This window comes from Haliotis rufescens, unplaced genomic scaffold (genome assembly GCF_023055435.1).
Source record: "Haliotis rufescens isolate VD_foot unplaced genomic scaffold, xgHalRufe1.0.p SCAF_70, whole genome shotgun sequence".
NCBI classification, from domain to species: Eukaryota; Metazoa; Mollusca; class Gastropoda; order Lepetellida; family Haliotidae; genus Haliotis; species Haliotis rufescens.
Genome location: NW_025964362.1, coordinates 1405785 through 1426717, shown reverse-complemented (window position 1 = coordinate 1426717; position 20933 = coordinate 1405785). Strand labels below are relative to the sequence as shown.

General features: G+C 40.4%; 2 protein-coding genes across 2 annotated transcripts in view; one reads left to right on the top strand and one right to left on the bottom strand.

The window, feature by feature from the left end:
• Positions 1-366: 366 nt before the first annotated feature.
• Positions 367-1715, bottom strand: LOC124129895 (homeobox protein prophet of Pit-1-like). Its single transcript, XM_046493248.2, has 3 exons — positions 1685-1715; positions 1070-1269; positions 367-933 (listed from the first exon to the last, which is right to left on the bottom strand). The coding sequence occupies exons 1-3, from the start codon at positions 1713-1715 to the stop codon at positions 367-369; spliced, it is 798 nt and encodes a 265-aa protein (XP_046349204.2).
• A 4229-nt stretch (positions 1716-5944) lies between these two features.
• The window catches only part of LOC124135459, a 39937-nt gene continuing 24948 nt past the window's right edge, over positions 5945-20933 (top strand). Inside the window, exons 1-3 of the mRNA XM_046500809.2 lie at positions 5945-6177; positions 15642-15763; positions 20495-20643. Coding sequence (XP_046356765.2) covers positions 15693-15763; positions 20495-20643 — 220 coding nt within the window. The 5' untranslated portion in view covers positions 5945-6177; positions 15642-15692. The remainder of the gene's footprint in view (positions 6178-15641; positions 15764-20494; positions 20644-20933) is intronic.

The window sequence follows — 20933 nt, the reverse complement described above, 5'->3', positions numbered from 1 at the left end:
GCCACGAATGGTAATATCCGTGCCCATGTTAAATAGCGGCGGAAAAGAAACACATTCTGTACATATATCGACGTTCATATACAGAATGAACAAGTTACCACCCGCTGGACATCTCAGTGGTTGAATCAACAGAGAAAATGAGTGATTGTAAACAATGTAAAATGTTTATTTACAGCACTAAAATACACACAAAATCATGCAATATTTGAAATGTACATATACATGTAAATGAAGCACTAGATACATGGATGAATATATACATCGAGAGAACAGCACTAAATTCCTCTGCCACAGGACCGGTAAACAGTAGGATCACACAATGTCAATACAATATGTTTAACAATATTTACAGCAAATGTTTATGATTTACACGGAACAATCGTTGGAAGTGACGTCAATCTCCAGACCGGAAGTGGAAGATGACTCCAACTTGCAGACGACAGGGCTGGAATCACCAGACGACACCCGAGGGAGGCGGATAGGGTGTGACTTGGGGGGTCTGGGTGAAGAGGGGACAAGTCCAGGTCGGGTGGATGTGAGGACGGGACTCTGGGTGGTGGGGCTCGTCAGTGGAGATCCCGGGATGTGACTGGCTGGAAAGTCGAACAGACGCTGATAGGTTGGACTGGCACCGGGGGAGAACATTGGCGACGTGGGCAGCATGGATGGGACGTCAGTGTAGCCGGTCAACATCGGGTACATAGCTGGAGACATGAGGGGTGAACACCCGAACAGATAGGGGTAGGAGAACGGGTAGCCGTGACGGAACGGTGACGTCACTGACGGTGTGGGCACGACGAACTCGGGTTTCTTGGGTGGGGTCAGCTTCTGTGGTGAGGGTGAGGCCGAGACAAACCCGGAATCACGACGGGCGGCGTTGGCGGGCTTGGTCTTGGTGCGACGACTTCGTGAACGACGGTTCTGGAACCACACCTGGAAAGAAGGAAATCAGGAATATACTCACATATATACTCTCGATATATCTTTAATGGTCAATTTTGTATGATGAATGTTCCGAATATATTTCCTTATATATACAAGGGAAAATTTTATTTTTGTTTTGGCCTACCTGTATTCTGGCCTCCGTAACGCCCGCCTCTTCTGCCAGCTGTTCGCGAAGGTTGATGTCGGGGTAAGGGTTTTCTCCAAATACTGCCTCCAGGCGGTCGATGGCGGCGTCGCTGAAGATGGTGCGACTACGACGTTGACGACTACGAGGGGCGTTGCTCGGGGGGCTCTGGGACGGCTTGTCGGGAGATTCACCTCGAGCTGAAACTTCCCAAATATTCCACCATGAATCAACCATCCACACTTAATTATCCTCAATAATGTAATTATCGACAGCACACGATATATATATATATATATATATATAAAATGTTAGCTTGTCTTTTTTTACTGACGCAAGTAAATTTTACGTATAACTTCCTGGTCATTCTTGTAGTAAGCATACAGACCCAGAACATTTTACTATAACTCCCTAGTATACAGACCCAGAACATTTTACTATAACTCCCTAGTATACAGACCCAGAACATTTTACTATAAGTCCCTAGTATACAGACCCAGAACATTTTACTATAAGTCCCTAGTATACAGACCCAGAACATTTTACGTATAACTCCCTAATAATCATAGTAAGGTCAAACAGAAATGTACGCCAACCCGTTGATCAAACACGTACCTGCGAGTATATTTGCGATGCTGAAAGCCATGCTGTCTGTTTTCGGTTGGATGTTTAGGACTATCTGAAGCTGTGACTCCTTTCAATTTCGTCTGTATTTTATATACCCGAATTGAAGCCACTAATTGGTCTTGAGTAAAGGGATTAGATGGGATATAGGACACTGTAAGATCCCAGAAACACTGTCTGCTTTTTGACCAATCACAGACGTTAATTGCTTTGTGATTTCGGGAGACAATGAAAAGGAAACCATGTTGGACGAACCGTTTAATGACGAAGTCAGTTTGTTGTTAAAACAACACGGCTGGTATTGGCGTGGCTATCGTTACTGGCTTCGTTGTCTGTGTTGTTGTGATGTTGTTTTAAGAATGTTGTGTTTGTAATTGTTAATGTTTTCAGAAAAGTAAAGAGGTTTCTAATCAGATTACAATTAGCTTGGTATCTACTTGTGTTTATTTTGACGGTGTAGTTTTTAAGATCTACAGTGATAACATTTACCCCATGGTGTGGTTTAGACTAAAATATGAAATATGGATTTAACAAAAGTCAGTTTGCCGACCCGAAACCGTTCCAAAATGCCGGGCAAAAGACAATATACATTAACGTTTTATGATGGCTAAAATGAAACAAACGGAGAAATGATTATTCAATGTGGATGTATTTCATACGGGTATGATAGTTGTGTTTTAGACCTTTAAATTTGCAGTGCTTCGACAACTGTTCAGCACCCGTAACGTTTGGTACAAATCCAATTTTCAAGTGAGTACTTTCTTGTGCCCGGCAATTTATTACAAATATGTCGGACAATTTGAAGTATAACACTCGTAGTTTGAATATACACGATGGCGTCAGGGTTATTAGCAAATGGATGGTGTCAGTGTTTAAAGTAATGCCTAAGACCAAAATCACCGCCCTAGTAATATCTGCACCAAACTCTTACAACATGGGCAGTTGAGATGTTAGCATTTTACACAGGAGACAAAGGCATTCATGTAGCATATTAAACAGCTTCCAATCTTTTCTAATATGTACAAAATATAACATAGGCGTTTTTTCGCAACTTTGAAAGAAGAAGGTGAAGCCGATTTGAACGTTTCGCAATGATTAACACTTTATTAACAATCAACTTATGACTTTGTACTTCTTCAATAACAGTTCTCTCCATGTATAAATTTGGTCTAATACCAGAATCGACTTGACTTGATAATGACGTCCGACCAAGGCCGACAACTGCAGCAGAACTGGTGTCAGCCATTCCTCAGAGTGTGGACTCAAGTGCCTATGGCCTTCATCAACCGCCCCTCCATTCCATGTATCGACGGTGCACGGCAGTCATCAATGCATATGGCGGACACACGAGATACTGACTTGTGATGCCATTTTCTCAGAGACTAGTGTTGTGTTTCACTTTAAGAACATTTGACAATTTAATTTCAACCTTGATGACCAGTTTTGCCAAGTTTCATCTTTTTAATATGTCTCAAAGTATGTTTACAGTGTTTGGACAAATAAGGTTTCTCATATATCTATCCATGGTGACGTTTCTTTTCCGGTTCAGTATATTTAACTAGTGTTTCAACACGATTTAAAAAACAACAGCACCACTTGAAGATACATAAAATCACTCTCTGTGGTCATTGACGGTTCACATCACACCGTAACTGTCCACCAAGGAATATCTTGCGTAAGTATCATGTATACAACTTGACTTTCTTCTGTTACTTGATTTATATATAGGAAGGGGTATTAAAATAAGCGTTGTCGGGTTTATCGATCCCAATTTTCAGTCGAAATAAAAAGAATATTTAAACCATACACGGCGTGTGGCATGGCGCAAGCACAAAGTGCGAGATGCACGCTTTTCTCGTGACGTACAATACATAGGCATGGCTAAAAACGGTTGATAACAGTTTGGTTGGTTTGTTTATTTCATTACGTTACTGATGCATACCACATGCCATCGTGACATTACTCATGCCTAGCAGTACTGATGCCTAATAAAGAAACGTGTCACAACGGTTCATACCAGTCGCCATACGTGTCATTACTGATGCCTAATAAACAAAAGTGTCATGACGGTTCATACCAGTCGCCATACGTGTCATTACTGATGCCTAATAAACAAACGTGTCATGACGGTTCATACCAGTCGCCATACATGTCATTTCTGATGCCTAATAAACAAACCTGTCATGACGGTTCATACCAGTCGACATACATGTCATTACTGATGCCTAATAAACAAACGTGTCATGACGGTTCATACCAGTCGACATACATGTCATTACTAATGTCTAATAAACAAACGTGTTATGACGGTTCATACCAGTCGCCATACGTGTCATTACTGATGCCTAATAAACAAACGTGTCACAACGGTTCATACCAGTCGCCATACGTGTCATTACTGATGCCTAATAAACAAACCTGTCATGACGGTTCATACCAGTCGCCATACATGTCATTTCTGATGCCTAATAAACAAACCTGTCATGACGGTTCATACCAGTCGACATACATGTCATTACTGATGCCTAATAAACAAACCTGTCATGACGGTTCATACCAGTCGACATACATGTCATTACTGATGCCTAATAAACAAACGTGTTATGACGGTTCATACCAGTCGCCATACGTGTCATTACTGATGCCTAATAAACAAACCTGTCATGACGGTTCATACCAGTCGCCATACGTGTCATTACTGATGCATGCCTAATAAACAAACGTGTCATGACGGTTCATACCAGTCGCCATACATGTCATTACTGATGCCTAATAAACAAACGTGTCATAACGGTTCATACCAGTCGCCATACGTGTCAGGACAGGGCAGTGTTTGCTGACAAGTCCACAATTATCTCTATAAAGTCGTCTTAACTAGGTCTATCGACCAGTAGCGTAATTGAAGATTTCGGACTCGATGTGATCTTGTGCATTAGAATCACTTGAAGATAATTACTACACCGACCATCCCAATTGTCGTCATTAAGGAGTCAGTGTGACCATGACAGTTGACGTTTGAGATGCCCCCTGTCCAAAGTCTCGCCAACCTTCGCACAGGAGCTGTCTGTCATTTGATTGACATTACATATAATTATGTCTAAGAAGAGTGAATAACTGATTTGTTTTCTATATTTCAATAGTAATAAAAAAGTCGAACATCATTAATAATCGCTTGCCATATTAGGCATGAACGGGAGTAGATACATGGTTGAGTCTCACACTGAGAGACGTTGAAGGATGGGGCCTGTTGTTACCCTGCCTGGTAACGGTATACTGTGTCGGTGTAATAATAATAATAAGAAGAAGAAGAAGAAAAGACGAATAGGCGATTTATATTGCGCATATTTCCACACCACACATGGGATTGCCCAAAGCGCTATTAATACCCCAGTCACTGGATCAGTGTACACTAAACAAACATTCTCAGCTCCCTGGGGAGTATACAACCGAAGCTGCCCGTTGGGTGCTTGAAGGTTAACAACCACATTGCCAGGTCATGTCTGAGTGGGGTATCCATGTTAAACTGCGGCATGGGAAACACACGCGCGTACGCACGCACAGACGCACACACACACCTCAACTCTCCTCACCAATCCATATAGTTATGTTGTCTTTGAAATGTCTCATCATGGCAGGCTCTTTGTTATCTTGTTTCATCACACAAGTCATCAGTAGAGTGAATCCACGCACGACTCTTTCAATATCAGCTTTATTTACTCACCGTAAAGTTCACTGAAAACTTCTTATAACCCTTACAAGAACCATTGTACGCCTTAACGGATAAATGAATATGCCATCCCGAAAGAAATATCATTTGTAGAATTACTGCTGCCTCAAGCCTATAGAAGCACGCTCGATCCCATTCCACTGATGGCATCCTAATCATGAAATACAACAAGCTGGAATTTAAACCCACAATCTGTCACTTTAAGCAAATAATGACATTTCTAAACATAACAAAAGCGATTTGCACAATCCAAACATGCTTTACTGAAATCCGAAATCCATACACAGGCTGCGTCTCCGGTAGAACAAGTCATCTATTCGATATTTCATTTAGTTCTAAGCCAAATTCCATCAGTGTAACCCAAACTAGTCGATACAAGCATGCGAGGCGCCCGTTGACAAAATACCACCTCATCTGCCCATCCACAACTCAACACATGCCGAAAGTTTCAAAACTCAATCACAGAGATCGAATTTCGCTGATCGATCTGACCCGTGTTCTTTTCCCCTTGCGTGGGACTCCAAGCAGGTGCTTTGGTTGCTATGGAAACCTAGAACGCCGAGGCGGGTGTTGAATCATTTAAAGCTCTCAAGGTGAAGTTGAGGCGGGATGTACGTTCAGTGGTGACACTAGACATCGTCTCATTGTTGTAGTCGGTATTACAGGATAACTCCTACAGATATACTGCTTCACGGGAACACTAGGGACAGTGACCCCGCGGCGGGAAATAACAACATCTTCTATGTAATCACATAAGGTAAGAAACAATTATTACAAAGACTTTTTTTGTATTTTGTTGTCAATAACACACAGTGCGTGATGCCCCCGTTAAGATCCGGGTTAGAATATTTCTTCAGCAACCAACGCTTCTCGTAAGAAGCGACTAATGGGATCGGGTGGTCTGACTCGTTGACATGGTTGATGCATGTCATCGTATCCCATTTGAGTAGATCGATGCTCATGGCACCAATCAATGGCTTTTCTGGTCCAGACTCGAGTATTTACCTACCGATCAGATAGCTGGAATATTGAGCAGCGTTAAACAACAAACAAACAAACAAACAAACAAACAAACATTGCATGGTGTCGATATGTCCAGGTTAAGTAAAGAGGTGTCGATGTGCCACCCTCGGCCATACCATTTTTACCTTCATGGTTGATAATGTTTATACTGTAACCGTTTTAGGTGAAAATGGGCTGGGTGAGGATATCGTGTCACGAATATACTGTTTTCGTAACGTGAAACGTTGTGGGTCGATCGGTTTCATAAATAAATTATATTCTTAATATTTTTGTTTTGAATAATGGGCGTTTACCTTCATTACAAAGTAGGTGCGGGTGGTATAATCGTTTCCCTTATCTGTCTAGATCCGATAACCGGGGGTTCGAATCCCAGTTTCCCTTGTTTTGACCCTTCGAATAAAAGGCTTCCGCACCATACCCGTGCTCGTGGGTTTCACTCAAGTGGTTATGAAACGTCTGAGACCTGCATTACTTCAGGCTTTCCTCCTACATTAATATTTCGCTCCGTGATACGTTTATGACCGAAATACTGTTCAAATTAGAGCCGCCTTCTATAATTAAAGTGTTCTGTTATTCATTCCATCTCTCACATGCTAAATGTCTGCATATGTTGTTCTAAGTTTAAGAACGGGTTAATCTACAGTTCCATCATATTTCTCATATGGTCCTAGGAAAATTAGCATAATACATACAAATTTAAGACATGATAGCGAATTAAAAAAAATACATTTTTAGAAAAAGTTTAAACGAGGATCCGATGTGGCAGCCCATGTGAAAAATCATATAGTTTTTTCATTGAATGCCCTTTTTTTAAATCAGCTAGAAAGGAATTGATGCACTCACTATTGATGTAAATATTGACCTGATGCAAGTTGGCAATGCAATTTTACCTAATCATGTGAACGAAAACATTTTTATACATGTACATACATATATAAAGAAAACAAAAGGTTGGAGTGAGCAACGTGAATGTACATACGTTTCTCTATTTCTTTTCTTTCGTTTCTGTCATTTAATGTATTAATTGTAAAGAAACACACATGTAAATCTATGAGAGAGGGTGTTCTAAGTTCATGAGAATAAAATATGTTTAAACTAAGCTTAGAGAGTAATCATTTGATATTCAGGGTGGTGGGTCACTTTAATATATTCTTCTGTACAGGGTGCCAGGTCACATTGTGTTTTTTACTAAAATGCGATGTATGTGTAAAACAAACCAGTAAAACGGGTCGATTATGGTTTCCGGATAAATCTCCCCAAACACATTCCACACTCTACCCCACACCCCACCACACCACACTCAACACCCCACCACACCACACCACACACACAAATTAATCCTCAATAAACACATATATGAAATGTGCTAAACGAACATTGATAAGATTTTTTTCATGAGAGAAATCGAGGAACCAAAATTCAATGTTTTCCCTTTACTAGTGTATCAATTTGCTTGATAACATTACGATTTCGATTTAGATTTGTCAGGCATGTAAATTCACGATCAATAGCCAGTAGCTTTCAGTTTATACCATATGTCAACGCTTTCACTTAGCGAGTTGAGTGCGAGTTGGTGTTTATTAGCGCGAAGGGGCCACCCTGGCATGATACAGCTTCAAAGTGAGTAAGGGAGTGAGTTGGGTTCAACGCCGCTTTTAACATTATTCCAGTCATATAACGGCGTGTCAGCTTAATGTGGGAGGAAAGCCCGAAGTGATGCAGGTCTCAGACGTTTACCACTTTGGTGAAACCCACGAGCACGGGTATGGTGCTGACAAACCTAGAACCATAATTGGGGCGAACCGGGATTCGAACCCACAATCATAGGTGTCTGGCGTGCCCAAGGGACGCAACTCTGCAAAGCGAATCGCGGCGCCTTAGACGACTTGGCCACCCGTGCCCCCTACAGCTTCAAAGCATGTAAAACAGTTATCTTACAGAGCGCACCGATGGGGTTGCAGTCTAATATAATCCAGCATGGTGACAACCACAATAATTTAACAATAATATAAAATATATTAAAGTATACAGCACAGATCACAAAGAAATTAAGATATTGCTTCGAATACTTTAAATCCTTGAAATAATTATCTCTCTTTTTTTAGCTAAGAATAAATACTTTACAAGATATTTTAGTTAAGGGGAGTTACAACAACTGTCTGAATTTCTCATGGCTAGGAAATTCCCAATAATATAATGGAAGGATATTATTATGTCTAAAAGGTCAGAATAAAAGGGGCATTCTAAACAAAGTGGTATTCAGTTTCTATTTGTGTTACTTACACACTTAGAAGAACAGATGTATACATGTTAAAACTGTTCCTTCATAATTGAGCGTTTTATTCAAAGAAAACATTTTAGTGAAATACTGTAAGATCAACGTTACAAGGTCCATAGGCAATTCATGTTGTGGAATGAATGTTTTGTAATAATCTTTCTATTGATGTATGATAACATTATTCATACCTTAATCACGACTCAGTGAGAGGCGTTTTAAGGTAATTGTCAAGATATGGCATGATGAAATATAAAGTTAACGATCCCGCCAGGACAAGAAACTGCAATGTATGAAACACTGCATTCGTTATTACTGGTGATACACTTGATAAATGTATGCTGGACTTTGAGTAAAAGAAGATAATGTTTCTCTGTGTTTGTTTAAAGTATTATTTGCACTATATATTCCCGTGGCCATGTCCCAAGGTATTCGTGTTGTCACATTTCAGAACGAGCGTAATGTGTGTGTACAGGTGTAGCACGTGCAGCACGAGCATATCCACATGAGCTGTTGCTGTTCTGGTTTGAACACCTGCCATATCACAAGAGGTTGTATGAAGGCCGGCATTGTTCCTGGTTTTTGATGTTCCAATCGCGCGAACTTCCTTTTTGTAAATTTAAGTCAACGTAGACTTCGATGCCATACGGGTCGATTGAGAAAAATATAGGCTATGTTTATGTTTGGTGTCATATGCTGTGAAAATATATGCCCGGGTATTGGGCAAAATAGGCTGTGTAATTCAAGATCGGAAACATTCTCATATCGGTTTTGGTTCCGTCTCACGATTTTGTTGAATAATCAATATCACAGTAAGAAAGTTGACTTAAAGACAAATGTCACGAAATGTTTTAAAGCACTAGCGATATGAATTATTTATGTTTGATATATAATCGACACGTGTACAACATGAATATTACTGATAATAATTCGACCTGAAAAATATTAAATTCTCTGCTCCACTTTTGAATAAAATGAGAACGGCAGACGAATATACTGTAGAGATAATTATTGTCGTCAAAGAAAACATCGACATTCCTGGTTTGCGGGATCTTTGTGAAAAGTTGCTTCCCTTAATCGTGTCATGATCCTCTGATCGTGTGTTCGAATCCCAGATTCGCCCGTATAATGATACCTGGATTGTCAGCACCATATATATATATAAGGGTGGTCAGGACCTCGTGGACGTCCCGGGGTATTATTTAAAATGTGTATATCGTTATGGTAGGACTATAACAGGCCTAAGGTATGTCTGAGAAATGTCTGAGACTTCATAGGTATGACTAACACAAATGTACGTTTATTTTTTAATTGAAGCTCCATATTTTACAGGGCGAAGGCTGTCTCCGCGCAGCTCCGTTCTAAACAATTCAAGTCCCCCGTTTTACTGAAAATAAATTACATATGCCTCGCATCGTATCCCAATTTCGTGGATCGATGCTGAGGATGTCAATCACTGGATTGTCTGGTCCAGACTCGATTATTTACAGACCGCCGTCATATAGCTGGAATATTGCTGAGTGCGGCGTTAAACAACAAACATATGCCTCGCAGTGTGAGTAACATTGTTTCCATTTCTTGCAGGTGTGTATTGAATTTTCGATAAATTATGTTTTTTGTGTGTAAAAAATGATAATTCAGCACTTACTTATTTTTGAAAAAGTAATAGATATTCTAAACATTTCCTTGAAAAAATAATTGATATCCTAAACAGATATCAACAGTTGAAAGCCTGCCCGCCTTGTGAACTAGTTTATATCTCAACCCTTTCGCCGTTTAGATTCCTGATAGAATAACATTAATTTCATTGTTTGTAAATATGACCCGAATGTTAATTATTTCTCATATTGTATGAATGGCTTTAACTGATTATTTACTCAATATAATCATTGGATCGATCAAGTGTTCCAATTTTATAGGGAGTAGAGTGGTGAGTGAATGGGTATGGTTTAACGTTGCTTAGAACAGTAACTTGACTTACAGTGAATTCTGTCTGAACCGGATATCTTTGGGGCCGTAATTAAAGTCCGGTTAGAGCAGAGGTCCGGATTATTGCGATTATAGCGCGAGATACAGATATAGAAACAAAGACGAGGTTGAAGGAAATACATGTATTATTATTTATTAAATTATTTTCGGGACCAGGTGTTCGCGAAAAGGTGAGCGTATCTTGCCCCACCGGTTGCACCCATAACAAACACATGCAAAGGCAAGTCAATTGTTCACCTCAAATAAACACGGGATCAAATATTACAGATTTGAAAATGGGAATTGTATTGGACATATATTTTCTGCGTATATGTGTTACTGACTGACTGAGTATGGTTTTACGCCGCTTTTAGCAATATTCCAGCAATATCACGGCGGGGGACACCAGAAATGGGCTTCACACATTGTACCCATGTCTTCGGCGTGACGAGCGAACGCTTTAACCACTAGACTACCCGACCGCCCCGTATATGTGCTACATTCAGGACGCCTAGGCCGACCATTTAACAGAAGAGTTTGTTGTGGTCTGTTGTGCTTACAAATCAATATATCTCAACTTATCTGTAGAATCAAGGAGAAGTATCGACATAAGCTGATTGATTGGTATCGGAAAGGAAATGTGCTTCGATATAATTATTTTTGTGCGCACGCAATGGAACATACATTCCCGTTGTTTAAGGTGGGTTACATTCACTGAGCTAGTGTTATTCACCAGCATACAATGGCTACTACTGGTTGGGACAAGCGATTGTGTGTATGCCACGACAAGAGCGTCACCGAAAGAAACAATTAACTCTTGTACGACATCGGGCCGGAACTATGCTTCTGTAGTAATTACGTCTGAGCCGAGCCTCTAGACAGCCTGTTAAAGACTTGTAGAATTCCTATTTCCAATATCTGTGTAAAGTCTACATCAGAAAACGATGGTGTTTGCAAGAGTCGTGTGGCGTTAGACTGTACCAGAGTTGGTGAGTGTTGTTATACGCAGCCATCAGCAATATTTCAGTTAATGAAAACTGCTCAAAACAAATTAAAGAACACCTACAATTTGAAAGTTGTGTGTTGCAATACCCACGAGGGTGCCGTTGTACAAAACAACCTTAGCACTACGGCTGTCGTTAGTGAGTGTGTGAGTATGGTTTTACGCCGCTTTTAGCAATATTACAGTAATATCACGGCGGGGGACACCAGAAATGGGCTTCACACATTGTACCCATGTCGTGAATCGAACCCGGGTCTTTGGTGTGACGAGCAAACGCTTAAACTACTAGGCTACCCGACCGCCCCCTGTCGTTAGTCTTTGTTAGGGTATAGGAGTTACGATCACCCACCTTGACAGATTAACTGAAGTCATATGAATATAGCGGGTGTTCTTTAACTTCTTTCAGTATTATATATCACGACCGTCTATACATAATCAAGTATGGGCCAGGGGACCCAGTGGTTGATATCACGAGAAATATTTCATGACGTCGGGTAACGATACCTAATCAGGCAGGTCAAATAATGTGACCATCTGGGTGTCCTTGTACAAAGCGATCTCAGCGCTGAGGTGATCATAGCTCCATTACCTTAACGTAGAGTTAAGACATTCGCAGTGCTGAGGTTGTTTTTGTACAACGACACCCTGGTCCAGTTTAAGTCGACTCTCACCACAAGCATGGGTTTGTTTGTTTGTTGTTGAACACTCACCAATCTCGCACACCGTCAGGGTATGACATGCCCCCACCCGATTCATTTATTTGCCACTCACGAAATTTCCGTAGAGTTCATTCTTGTATTTTGTAGACTGACAGACATAGTTTATTAAAGTGGCACATGGCATGGAACAATTAGAATACATCATATTAAATTTATCATACCATCCAGCCTAGCTAGGCTTATGAGACACTATTTTAAAACAGATATACACTAGTAAGTTCATACCTAATAGAAAAATAAAATAGATTAAAATGTATTAAAATATACAGATATCAATCGACTAAGACATATATTATGTAAAACGCTGTCTGCTGTTAAACATTTCATTAATAGTTGATACTAAAAGTTTGATTAACGAGGCGTCAGAGCTTGACATGACGTCAGTTAACACAGTAAAAGTCTTATCAGTTAATATAGTAAAAGTCTTATCAGATGATTTAAGATTTATCTGTATTTTGTATTACGGGTGTACGACAGTACGTGAATGTTTATGTGGGTAATAAGGAGTTCATCTTCCCGAGGCAAGAGAGTTAACTGACTTTTAAAGTCCAGTTTCCACCCTTGCCGAGCTAGGCTCGAATTACTGGGCTCGATCGTAGCGCCAGCTATTACGGGTTATGTCCTTTCTATGCCTCTCCTATTGACCAATCAGATTCAACCTCTCGTATCACTTGCATTTGTTTCAAACAAAACGGTGGCGCCCAGTCAAGACGATCTGATCGATAAACAAGATCTATATTGTGATAAAACGAGTCTTACATCGCGAAGTGCATCAAATCACGTGAGCACCTTGATTAAAAACATGAAAAGATTTAGAAAATATCTGTTGACAACGAGTTAGCGGTGCACATGCTTTGCAAATCCTGCAGTCGACCGAAATCTGCATGACAGTTTACGAACCGGATTTCGATTTCGGTGCGCGATTTTGATTGGACTATGCATAGACTCGTTAGTCCAGCCAAAATGTAACTCCATAATACCAGCCTACTTCGGCAAGGTTGGAAACTGGACTTTTATAGTCAGTTAACTCCCTTGCCTCGGGAAGATGTAAGGAGTTACGGTTCTCGGATCCCGCACTTCTGGACTTGGAGAACCTCTCACAGCCAGGCGTGCTACAGGGTAGCGTCTCAGACTCACTCTGGGACACGGAAGGCAATACTCAGATAGCTGCTGAGTGACCCCTTGGAATCCTTAAAGCTTGTGGCACCATGAGATGATGGGGATCTATTCTACGACGGACTCCCCACAGGGTACAAACACGGGTACTGGGGACACACTGTGTCCCCGGTTATAAACCTATCACTGCGTTACCCTATATTGCATTAGGTTCCTGACAACGTCGGGTAAACCTAGTAACCAGCTCGTCTTCCATACCTAGGTTTTGAAATGGTTCACTTCTAAACCTGCGTTTGAGGTTTTACATCTCAACTGTAATACCTAGATTTTACAATTGACTTTGCGTAAACTTGCGTCTTGATATGAACACAGTGTTCATTCACACGTATCGTATCACAGTTTTGTAATCCACTGTTTTCCCACTGAGCCACAGCGGCAGGTGATGAAAACTTGTTCAATTTTACATGTCATGACTAAAATTGGTCCATGCTGCACGTGTTTATTCTCTCGCACATTGCTCGAATTCCTTCGTGACACGCTGTATTGTTTCACTATGGGGTATCTCTGGTATTTCTTGCATCAAGACGGTTTATAAGTTGGATAAAACACGCCTCCTCGGTTTTGGTTGAAATTGTAAAACCTTGAACTCGGGAAAAGCCCTCAGACTTTTCCCTCGCTCGCGGTTTTACATTTTCAACCCAAACCTCAGATGCGTGTTTTATCCTGTACTTAATGGTACAGTGTTCAAGCATATATCCTTCATCAACGTAAAGCTGACATCCTCACCCAATCACAGTGTTTTTTTGACAATGGAATGAAAGTGTTTGTGTTCGAGGCTGATCATGGCACTAAGAGTATTATGTTAGGGTCCCACCAGTTCATATTCCGTTCCCGTAAATGTTGGGAAAACATGTGTCCTCATGTTTTACACAGAAATCTACCTTTTCACTGGACATGCTAGATGTTCTGTAAAACATAGTCAGTCGATACAGTTAAACTGTTATTTCTGTCAAGGGGTGGAGGCGCTACGCTTCAAACACTTGCATGAAAATGTGTCATGTATCAAGCCGCATTCATGATTATATGATGACGGTAATTGTATCCTTCAATCATAATTCATCCTTTCCAGAAGAATGTTATTCATTAACGTCAACTACAACTTACAATAAGAGTAGTGTTGTGTGAGGCAGGACAGTTCGCAGTTTCGAGTCTTAGGCGTACCAGAAACCTATTATTGAGAATTCCCTGATTCGCCACGTGCTCGTGTTTGTTTATTTGTTTGTGGTTTAACACAACATTCAGCAGTATTCCAGCTATATGACGGCGGTCTGTAAATAATCGAGTCAGGGCCAGATAATCCAGTGATTGACATCATGAGCATCGATCCACTTAATTGGGATACGATGACATGCATCAACCAAGTCAGCGAGCCTGATCACCGATCCCGTTAGTCGCCTCTTACGACAAGCATGGGTTGCTGAAGACCGATTCTAACCCGGATCATTACGGGTCACGTGCTCGTGGGTTTCACCAAAATGGTAACCGTCTCTCACCCCCATTCCAGAGCTGACACCCCACTTAAAGACCTGACACGACACCTGATATGACTAAACTACATGAATAACTAAAACTATACTCACTCCCACATTTGGGGCGGTCGGGTAGCCTAGTGGTTAAAGCGTTCGCTCGTCACGCCGAAGACCCGGGTTCGATTCCCGACATGGGTACAATGTGTGAAGCCCATTTCTGGTGTCCCCCGCCGTGATATTGCTGTTATATTGCTAAAAGCGGCGTAAAACCATACTCACTCACTCACTCACTCCCACATGTATGCATTTGTCTGTGAAGGTTTACAATGAAGATTTACCTAAAAAATCTTTCAATCCAATCCCTCTAGCTTTTCAATATACTATCCCATACACACCCCTTGCTAGGTAGGTCTCAAACCATCCCTCACAAATTAAGCGAGCGGACGATCGATTTCACGATAAATCTCTGGAGGTAAACAGAGCAGATGAACTACAACTACAAAACACTTTCCTCCTGCCCCAACCTGCACGCGATATTGATGATGGTCGTGTGGAATTGCTCGCACCTGTTCTCATTACATACTCCAGGCTCCGGCTGCTGATAACCGTGGCTGGTCGTTCAGGGGACGAAGAAACAACATGGAGGAATGCAGTGAAGCCAGTCTGTATTCCAACGAGGAGGAAGTGAATTGCCCCGGGCCTTTGTTTAGGTAGGTCATTTTAATCATTCCTTTTCAAAGAATTCCATTTTTGTGTATGTCATATGATCTTTGTTGTGTCAAATAAATATTGTGTCAAAACCAAGACCCTAACTACGTTTAGCTGGTAAACACAATCCTAAACATGTTAAGACCTAAACATGTCAATGTTATGGGACAAGGAACGTGTTTTAAGTTTGTTTTTAGGATCTAAACACAATCCTAAACATGTTAAGACCTAAACATGTCAATGTTATGGGACAAGGAACGTGTTTTAAGTTTGTTTTTAGGATCTAAACACAATCCTAAACATGTTAAGACCTAAACATGTCAATGTTATGGGACAAGGAACGTGTTTTAAGTTTGTTTTTAGGATCTAAACACAATCCTAAACATGTTAAGACCTAAACATGTCAATGTTATGGGACAAGGAACGTGTTTTAAGTTTGTTTTTAGGATCTAAACACAATCCTAAACATGTTAAGACCTAAACATGTCAATGTTATGGGACAAGGAACGTGTTTTAAGTTTGTTTTTAGGTTCTAGACACATTTTTGCAGTGTATAGATTATTATACGAGCATGTGTGATACTGATTTTACGAAATGAGTGTCAGAATTCTTGTATTGCCCGAGCGAGAGGGAGGGTAATTCTTTAATTCTTACACGAGTTTTTACCTATTTTTTCTCAATCGTTTTGAGCTCCCCATTAAAACAATGCTCTGGTCATTGCCGCTGTTTTGGGGGTATTCACACGGTACAACTAGTTGTATACAATTTGCTGCATGGATGCGACGTGTAAACCACAATTGATGCTTCAGCTATGACGTCGTTTCTAGTGTGACGTCAATCCGACCTTACGTCACAATAAATTTGAATGACGTCAACAAATAATATTATGGTCCGCGTGAAGTGACATTTGCACTGGATCACATACGCTTTTTATGTATTCGGTTATTTTTAACCCTATAGGTAATAATTGTTATTACCCAGTCTGGCGCTCGACATACACGTCGCTATATAAGTGCAATAATGTTGGACCCGACGTTAAACTCCATTTCACCTCACGTCATGGCATATTCACATTCTCAAAACGTACCACACGCAATGCTTCCCAGCAGGCCTCTTTGGCTGCAGTTTTGCTTCCCGTTTCTTTTATCATTACTTTCGTTTCAAATTCCAGCTGTTACGATAGTCTGTGTCGATTAAGGCCTAGCTTCACTTGAAACAGACAGACAATGCTCGTACCACAGGGACAGAGGGGACTGGTTGATTATAGTCTGGATGTGCTCAGACTCACGGCAGGTCATCCAGCCACACGTCGTGAAATGACGCACGTCGGTCGGCAAAACTGAACCAAAATTGACCCGAGACGTTACTGTAGAAGTACCGCCATGATCTTTATGTTCGACATTCGACCTTTTATCTTTTATCTGTGTGTTTTATATCTCCCCGAGGAGAATGCGGATATATTACAACACTCCAGGACTGTCAGAGCCGAATAAAATATGATCCAGTGGGTCGAGGCCAGGTTTGTTTTATTGTTTTTGTCTCAAAAAAATAAAATAAATAAATTAATTTAAAAAAATAATAAAATAAATTAATAAACAAATAAAAATATTTATGTTTTTTTATCAAAATGTTAAAGAGGTAGAAAATAAGTTGGAGCGGGGGGACAAGGGAATGAAACATTTAAAGTTACCTCCCTTCCGTAACCTTCGCGGATCTGTCGCGTTTCGTCATGATTTGTAGTGCTCTGAATTTAAAAAAAAAATGTTTTCAAAAAGTTTTAATCATAGTATTTTAATAACTTATTTATATTGATAGCGACTGAAAATTAGTTCTTATCTTATCATATCATTTGTTTTTAAATTATTTACCATATGCATACACACTATCAGTAAAATTAATTGTCTTTAATGATGTATGTCTTAAAGATAATAATGCCAAAGAAGAAAGAAATGTATATTGTTTTCGTTTTTTAACACTTTAGACTACTTCAATCAAAATATATATTTTTACTTTACAGATGTAATGATGGGTAAATACATTACCAAATGTTTATTTTTCATAATGTTTGAGTACAGTATGTCGGAGGGGAGGCGCAGGGTTAATGTAACGGTGTTGTGGCACATTTACTCAGTACCCCACTTTGCAAATATGGTGGCAACTGTAATCACATTTTATTTCCCAAGCCAACCAAACCATTAGCCATTTACAGCATATTTCAATAAATACAAATATTGTTCTTTAATATTTTGGTGTTGCCATTGTGTTCACGAAATGAGTATACAATATTGGTATAGTTAATTGGCCTCAATGAAGTATGTCTTAAAGATATGCCGAATAAGAAAGAAATGAATATATTGTTCACACTTTAGATTACCTAAATCATGATAAATAGTCTATTATGATAAATTTATTTACTTTACAGATGTAGTGTTGGGTACATACATCCCAAAATGTGCATTTTTCATTTGATATTTAGGTTGTGGGTCATGTTCACATGAGATGTACTAAAATTCCATTCCTCCATGGCGGCCATAGTGGGTTTTTTGGGTGACCCCATATCTGAAAATATTTAGAATGTCAATACAGTAAATTACGGTTATAACGAACACGCTTATAACGAACTGACGGATATAACGAACTTAATTTTTAGTCCCGACTATTTGCTGAAGTTATGCTTTATATATGCTTATAACGAACTACGGCTATAACGAACTAAAAATAGTAGTCCCTTTGAGTTCGTTATAACCGTAGTTTCCTACCTACAACTGTGCCAAGTTTCATGCTTTTATCACAAAGTACACAACTGTTCTATACCTGTCACGATACGGCTCCATAATATACCATGTTGGTGAAACCAACGAGGACCGGTATGGTGCTGACATACATAGTAAACATTCGGGGGAACCGACATTTGAACCCATGTTTTTAAAGAAACACATGATACTGCATAGTGCTGACTGGGGGAGATGAAATATTTAAAAAAGACTCAGTTTATCATCTGAAACTTGATCAAGTCCAGACTAATGCCGATTTTATAGTGGTAGCCCACTTAGATACCATGCCGCAGATTAACATGAGTACCCCACTCAGTCACAGTATACTGATCCCGAGTCGGCCAGTCCTTGTTTTAGCCCCTTAAAGACGAATGTATCATCTTTGAACGTCTTTTGGTAGGACGCGGCCGGGTATCGAACCCCGGACCTTTCACTCTCTGGGCAGACGCTCTATCGTTAGACCACGGAGGGCCACACACACACACCCATGAAACAATCAAATGTACCAGACACTCGTTGTTTGAACGAATAAAAGCCTTTACATTACTGTAGATGAATTGCATAATTTTACACATTTTAGCACCATGTTTGTGCAATATCTTCCATAGAAGCTGACGCTAAATGGAGTCGAAGGATTTAGAAAAATCAATAAAATCTCAAAAAGTTCGGATCAGGTGATTGGAGAATCTAATATGTCAGTTGTCAGTTCTTGCACATCACCTGGAAATGGCTCTTTGTCCTCCAACTCACCAGGATCTTTCTGTTCAGAATACAGTGACGAGAAATATACTCCCCCTATCCGTCCCCACTAACGTTTAGAGTCGAACACTGCATTTTCTAAGCCTCCTTATACAGTGTGTATGTATGCTGATCCTGCTGGATTGTGCCATTAAGTACCCGAGCAACTGAGAAATGTGGACGCCATAAGCTGGAGCTGATGGTATATTGCTCGATATAAAGGGGTAATTCACGACTGGAAAATCGAAATCATCCATCTTGTCATACAACATGACACAGGGGTTGCCACATTTGAATTTCTGTACATAGTTCTGATGGGACACTGACTATTGTTTCTCAGTTTCTCAGTTGTTTCTTTGATCTCGGGTGGATCGATGACGACATTTATCTCGAAATTGTTGAAAGAAATGAGGTCACACACCCACTCCCCCCCCCCCCCTCTCTCTCTCTCTCACACACACACACACACACACACGCACCTACGCACGCACACACACACACTCACCCCTCTCTCTCTCACACACACATAGGCACGCACACACACACGCACTAATATTATGTCTTTCACACATCGATATAGAGGTATTCCTGGTGCTAGTGAACTCTCTTGATACATTTTTGCAACATTATCATATGTCTCAGATTTATTTGGGTTTATTTAAACAGATGTGTAATGGCAATAGTTCTATCTGGACCATTATCTGCTTGACACTGAGCTTCTTTACCAACACGTATCAGGGGATTGACTCAGATCAATCAATGTCAATAGCATCTGAAAACGGCAACACGCACCTGCTTCACAGCCTCGCCACGATAAGTCTGGGATTGTTTGAGTGCTTCAAGACATAAACTATTTCCCGGGAAAAAGGCGAGGTGCACAGTAGATTCATCACACGTTTTTAAAATGTAACATTTTGCCGTATAGAGAGAGAGTATGGTTCTACGCAGCTTTTAGCAATGTTCCATCAATAACACAACAGAGTTCGCAAAATGGGCTTCACAACACGAAGGTGACATTCTATTTTCAGTTTGTAAGCAGTAATGATCAGTGTCGCGAGTGTAGCTGAACAGCCTTCGGGAGATATCCCTTGATTTACCCAAGCGACATCTCCTGTAATCACAGTGGGAAAATAAAATAGTGGCATAGATAACTTGAATATTAATTCCTTTCCAAAATATTTTTAGTCTATTATATATGCGATTCTGTTATTGTTTCTTCAGAGTGAAGATGTTTGTTATGGGCGATGTTGGCTGCGGCAAGACAAGCCTGGTCCAGTCCCTCATCGGCCCGACCCCCAAACTTAACGACAACCCCACCGACGGCGTCAAGGTAGAGCTATGGTACCCCTTTAAGACATCCAAACACAATGGTACGTACACACTAGATGGACATTCATTTTACAGTCTTTATTACCCCTGGTTTTATCGGAGTCTCTGAGAGACTTTTTCTATTGCACCCCCCCCCCCCCCCCCCCCCCCCCCTGGTTTTAAACAAGACAAAGCTTTAATGGAAGCGGTATATGTTAATTCTTTGATTGGCATAGTATAAGTTGGAAAAAGTAACAAGCAATGTTGTGGATTGCAACTTCTTTATTTACACTAATTCGACATGCAGTCAAACAAAGTTGTGTCGAAGTTGAAGGGTCCTACATAAATACTT